General features: G+C 37.5%; 1 protein-coding gene and 1 long non-coding RNA gene across 5 annotated transcripts in view; one reads left to right on the top strand and one right to left on the bottom strand.

The window, feature by feature from the left end:
• LOC104991338 overlaps nucleotides 1-2757 on the bottom strand; it is a 23552-nt gene extending 20795 nt beyond the window's left edge. Inside the window, exon 1 of the long non-coding RNA XR_825599.1 lies at nucleotides 2717-2757. This is a non-coding gene — a long non-coding RNA (uncharacterized LOC104991338). The remainder of the gene's footprint in view (nucleotides 1-2716) is intronic.
• Nucleotides 1-5822, top strand: part of FCRL3 (Fc receptor-like 3) — a 44510-nt gene that overhangs the window by 238 nt on the left and 38450 nt on the right. For all 4 annotated transcript variants that reach the window (XR_825600.1, XM_010843755.1, XM_010843756.1 and 1 more), the window contains exon 2: nucleotides 1280-1413. Coding sequence is in view for 3 of the 4 variants with exons in the window: in XM_010843755.1 (XP_010842057.1) it covers nucleotides 1317-1413 (97 nt within the window). In the remaining variant the exon portion in view is untranslated. The remainder of the gene's footprint in view (nucleotides 1-1279; nucleotides 1414-5822) is intronic.

Below are 5822 nucleotides of genomic sequence, written 5' to 3'. Positions count from 1 at the left end.
CAAATCGTGTGCTGCTGCAGCTGCCAATTTTCAACACCCTCTGAAAGGAGTTCAGGGTGGAGATCAGAAATGAGGCACTCTGTGCTCAATGCGGGTGGGACTGGCCGGACAGGTCTTCAGATAGGTATTTTCAAGAGCCGATTTTATGAGCCTAATTCTTGTATCTGCTCACATCTAGAAAAGCACATGGCGATGACTATTCCTTATGACCAGCAGAAAGCTTCACGTGACTAGTAGAAACCTTCTGTGAAAATATATGCTTGATTGTAGATATCCCCCCTTCACCAAAATCACATATATACTGACCTTTCCCCACTGCCTCTTTGGAGAAGTTTCTCAGAGCTATCTGACATGCTGACTCCTGGGCTGCAGTCCTTATTTTGCCCCCCAGTAAAGCTGAACTCAATTTTCATACTGTGCTTTTTTTCTTTTTAAGTCGACAGGGTGTCTTGAGATCATAATCAGAACCACAAGTTTCTGTGCAGCCACACCACTGGTTATATAGGCTGAGTGTGCATGTGCTAAGTCCCTTCAGTTGTGTCTGACCCTTTGAGACCCCATGGACTGCAGCCATCAGGCTCCTCTGTCCATGGGATTCGACACTCCATGGAGTGGGTTATCATGCCCTCCTCCAGGAGATCTTCCTGACAGAGGGACTGAACCTGTGTCTCTTATGTCTCTTGCATTGGCAGGCGTGTTTTTTACCACCAGTGCCACCTGGGAAGCCCAGTTATAGGCTGAGGTGGGCACAAAACAGTTTCTTATTTAATGCGTGTTCATTTACCTCCTAATTTGCCTAGATCTAGGAGGAATTTAGGGACAGACCCTTTAGCTAGTCTGTGAATTAAAAAAAAAAGTCCTCTTCAAAAACTTCATGCCAATGTGTATTAGGTCAAAAGATTTTCATGTCTGCTTTGACACTTTGATTCTTTGTGAGTCACACTACAAATCATAGTGGGACATCACAATCTATATTAGGAGCCTCATGCAGAACCAAAAGTTGTATGAATTCAAGGTAATGAAGGGTTTTCCATTTTAAAAAATGGAAAAAAAAAGTTATTTAAATACTAGCAAATCCATAGCATGACCAAAGAACCCAGCACAACCTTGGAGACAATTCTCCTAAGAGCTGAGCTGTTGAAAGATGACTGTCAACATCTGAAAATGCACAGCTGCCGGGGCTGAAATACAAACAACATTTTAAAAGGTAGCTGTGTTAATTTTTCAAAACCCAAGGTGAAATATGATTCTTTCACTTCCCCTTTTCTGATTCTTGCAGATCTCCTCTGAGTACCTCCCTTCTGTCTTCTTTGTGGATGGGAAATAAGCCCAGCTTTGGTGAGACAGATTTGCCCTGCCCTCAGCCACGCCAGTTCCCCATGCTTCTGTGGCTTCTGCTGCTGCTGATCCTGCGTGAGTAGATGGGTTAGACTGGACAGTGGCCTCTGTTCCTAATACCAGCCAGGGAAAAACCAAGGAGCTTCTGCCTCTGCTCCCACTCAGGGTTCAGAGACATATAGCAAGTGTCAAGCAAAAGAAAAATGTACAATGTAAATGTGAATTAAGGTTTATTCGGGAACCTTACTGAGGACCATCAACCAGAAGGCAGCCTCTCAGATAGATCTGAGGAACTGCTCTGAAGAAGTAAGGCAGAAGCCAGGATATATATCAACTTTTTTCTGGGAAAAACATGTAGTCAAGCATCAAAAGATCACTGCTAATCACAAAGAACAGGAATCTCAAGTTAGCAATTTAAATGCTTTTCGATGTATGGGAAGATGAAAAAGCCGAGTCATTTGAATTTGTTTTTTCTTAGTATGCATCTTAACTATCTAAGGATGAGTAAATCTAAAGCACAGAATGTTCTCTGGTTTTTTTTTTTTTTTATCCTGAATTGTCCTCGGAGCCTACTGCCAGTGGGCAACCGCAGCAGCTAATGGCTTGATCCTTGTAGAACTGGAATAGCAAGCAACAGCTTTTTCCTTACAGTGCTCTTTGTTGGTCATAAATTTGACCAAGGTTTGGGAGGCATTTCATGATAGATTTATCCCATGGTGCTAAGAATACTTATTCCTAATTAAGGCAAAGATCTCCATGATAGGGCATTCATGTACTATATCTGGATTAGGCCCTGTTAGTAACTTATAGTTCTCTGGATCATCTATTTTACTAATCTATTATGATCCAGGAAATGTTTTTCTCTTGTTACTTTTTCCCATGTCTAGAGTTGCACGATTACAATTATTCTGTATAGAGTTATATGTGTAATCATTGCTTCAAGACTTTTAGCCATCATTAATTTTGTTGGAGGCTTCATTACACACATTAGGTAATTCAAGAGACAACAATTTTACAAAATAGACAGAATATAAGTAATAGTGCTAGGAACATTAACAGGGTCAGACTAGAGCAGAAAGAGATACAAAGCATCTCTTTGTAGTTTGAAAACAACAAAGAGAGAACAGATTAAAATGATTTGTATAACGAGGTATAACCTGAATCACAATAAGCCATAAAGTCCAGAGGGGGCCCAGCTGGAAAAGCCAAATTCTGGAGGATCAGGTAGAGAGAAAAAGATTAATGTTTCATATTTGTTTACAAAGGTATACATTATCAATTGGTCGTAAGTCATAGTGTTAAAGGAAAGGTTTTCTAGAAAACTAAGGATTAAAAGTCAGCAATACTTCAGAAAAAGATATAAATTATAGGGACTTACCTGGCAGTCCAGTGGTTAGAAGTCAACACTTCTAATGCAAGGGGTGCAGGTTCGATCCCTGTGGGCTGCAGTCCATGGGGTCGCTAAGAGTCGAACAGGACTGAGCGACTTCACTTTCACTTTTCACTTTCATGCATTGGAGAAGAAAATGGCAACCCACTCCAGTACTCTTGCCTGGAAAGTCCAATGGACGGAGGAGCCTGGTGTGCTGCAGTCCATGGGGTCACTAAGAGTCGAACGCGACTGAACGACTTCACTATCACTTTTCACTTTCAAGCATTGGAGAAGGAAATGGCAACCCACTCCAGTGTTCTTGCCTGGAGAATCCCAGGGACGGGGGAGCCTGGTGGGCTGCCGTCTCTGGGGTCGCACAGAGTCGGACACGACTGAAGCGACTTAGCAGCAACAGCAGCATATTAGCTATTTCAGTCCCATAAATTGATTCTTATTGATCTGGATGAAATTATCATTTTTTTTGTTTGTTTTGTAATTTCTTACCCAGTTCAGTGGTATGATCTAAAAGTCTCAGAAAACTTGTTTGTTAAAAAGTCCTTTTTGTGAATCTTCTTAAAGATCTTCATTTTGTAAAACCATCAGAGTAAAACAATGACTGTCTATAAGAGGCAACAGATTTTAAATGGCATGGTTAAATATCGGATTGCAATGTAACTGACAAAGAATATACAATATTTTGCGACATACAATATTTTGAGATAATAAAATGATGACTAATAACATTATACCAGGATATATCAAATTTTTAGAAATTTCATAGAATTTTTGGAATCTCTATGTTAATGACATATATCCATATAATAAAACCTAAGAAGTTTTATCACCACTTATTTGGAAAAGACCCTGATGCTGGGAGGGATTGGGGGCAGGAGGAGAAGGGGACGACAGAGGATGAGACGGCTGGTTGGCATCACTGACTCAATGGACATGAGTTTGCGTAAACTCCGGGAGTTGGTGATAGACAGGGAGGCCTAGCGCTGCGATTCATGGGGTCCCAAAGAGTCGGACACGAATGAGCGACTGAACTGAACTGAACTGATTTGACAATATTTCCCATGTATTAATAATTTAACATACCCAACAAACCTAATTAGTTTAATACCTCTCTTTACTTTGAAACATCTCAAAGTTAGCTAGAAGTCTAAAGAACTTCATGTGGAATTTGACTTGAGAAGTTCATCAAAGATATTAAAAGGTTTTTAAAATATTTGGTTAAGTAGAACCATAGGTCACTGTGAAACAATTCTTATTCACCCAACTAAAGTGATAGTAAAAGATTTTAAAGGCATATACAGACAGAAAGTTACAACAAATTACTTAGAAGGTAAAGAAACTTTACAATCCATTAACAAAAGCAGATCAATATTCCAAAAAAAACTGTTCTCTGAACATAAAAAAAAAAATTCTAGCTTTGTACCAGCTTACTTTTAATATTTAAATTTATTTACTCAAATTTTATTTTAATCTTAGCCAGTCCTGACCATGCACAAAACTCTTTGAAGCTCGTTTCCCACAAACCTTCTATAACTTTCTTTTTTGCTTTCAGATTTTGCCCAGGGATTTTTCTTTCTTTCTTTCTCTCTGGAATAAAATGACTGTTTTTTCCCATAACAAAATGAATGTCCATTCTTTAATCCTTTTCCTTTTACACAAAGATATTGCCTTTAATAATTTTAGTACTTTAGATTATATATAAATTAGAATTCTTAACTTTTAAGTACCTTAATTTCTAGTAGACACTAAGAAGTAAGAAATGATGAACTGTCTCTTACATTAGCATTCTGTAGATTGGAAAACATAAATATTATTTATGATTCCTAAAAATTTGTGTTTTTTATAGGATATTTTTTAGTGTGGCACCAAAATTTTTATTAATAGTTCCAAGTATCTTTAGTTTCTCTGTAAAATGAAGCCTATATTTAGTAATTAATATTTCATTATTTTATTTGCAAATGATCTGATATTTAATAAATTTTCCTCATTTGAATTCACTTAGAAAAATTCTAAAGTTTTAAGAAATCAAAAATCTAGAAAAAATATTTTCAAGTAGATGTACCATAAAACACAATTATTTCTTAAGTGTTCACCTCAAAGTTCTTATCCCATTTGTAAATATTAAATTAATCTGTTTTCAACAGTTCTATTTAGCTTACCCATGAAAACTTTATGAGACATGAGACCAAGTCACCCATCATCCCAAGCTATTTTTCTTGCTGATAAATTTTATAACAGAGATAATATGATCTTATTTGAATTTTAGTAAACCTAAGTGTAATAAAAGTAAGACATATCTGTATTAATTAAACAAACTTGAATATAATACCAAATATTAATTTAATATCAAATATTTCCCAGATTGTGTGAATTTTAAATTCACTTGGGTAAGTTTCTAAAACATTTAAAAATATTTAATTTGTAAGTATCTACTTTTAAGTCTATTAGATAGAGATTTGTTATAAATTTAATTTTGATAATATTATCTGAAGGTAAAGATATATCATCTGTATAACATACTTAATTCAGTTCAGTCGCTCAGTTGTGTCTGACTCTTTGTGACCCCATGGACTGCTGCACGCCAGGCTCTGCTGACCATCACCAACTCCCGGAGCTTTCTCAAACTCATGTCCATCAAGTCGGTGATGCCATTCAATCGTCTCATCCTCTGTTGTCCCCTTCTCCTCCGGCCTTCAATCTTTTGCAACATCAGGGTCTTTTCCAGGGAGTCAGGTAGCCAAAATATTGGAGCTTCAGCTTCAACATCAGTCATTCCAATGAATATTCAGGACTGATTCCCTTTAGGATGGACTGGTTGGATCTCCTTGCAGTTGAAGGGACTCTCAAGCGTCTTCTCCAACACTATAGTTCAAAAGCATCAATTCTTCAGTGCTCAGCTTTCTTTATACTCCAACTCTCACACCCATACACAACTACTGGAAAAACCATAACTTTGACTAGAGTGACCTTTGTTGGTAAAGAAATGTCTCTGCTTTCTAATACTCTGTCTAGGTTGACCATAGCTTTACTTCCAGGGAGCAAGAGTTTTTTAATTTCATGGCTGCAGTTACCATCTACAGTGATTTTGGAGCCCCCC

The sequence above is a fragment of the Bison bison genome, unplaced genomic scaffold (assembly GCF_000754665.1).
Source record: "Bison bison bison isolate TAMUID 2011002044 unplaced genomic scaffold, Bison_UMD1.0 scf7180017864186, whole genome shotgun sequence".
In the NCBI taxonomy this organism is placed as follows: domain Eukaryota; kingdom Metazoa; phylum Chordata; class Mammalia; order Artiodactyla; family Bovidae; genus Bison; species Bison bison.
This window is presented reverse-complemented; position numbering and strand designations above follow the sequence as displayed.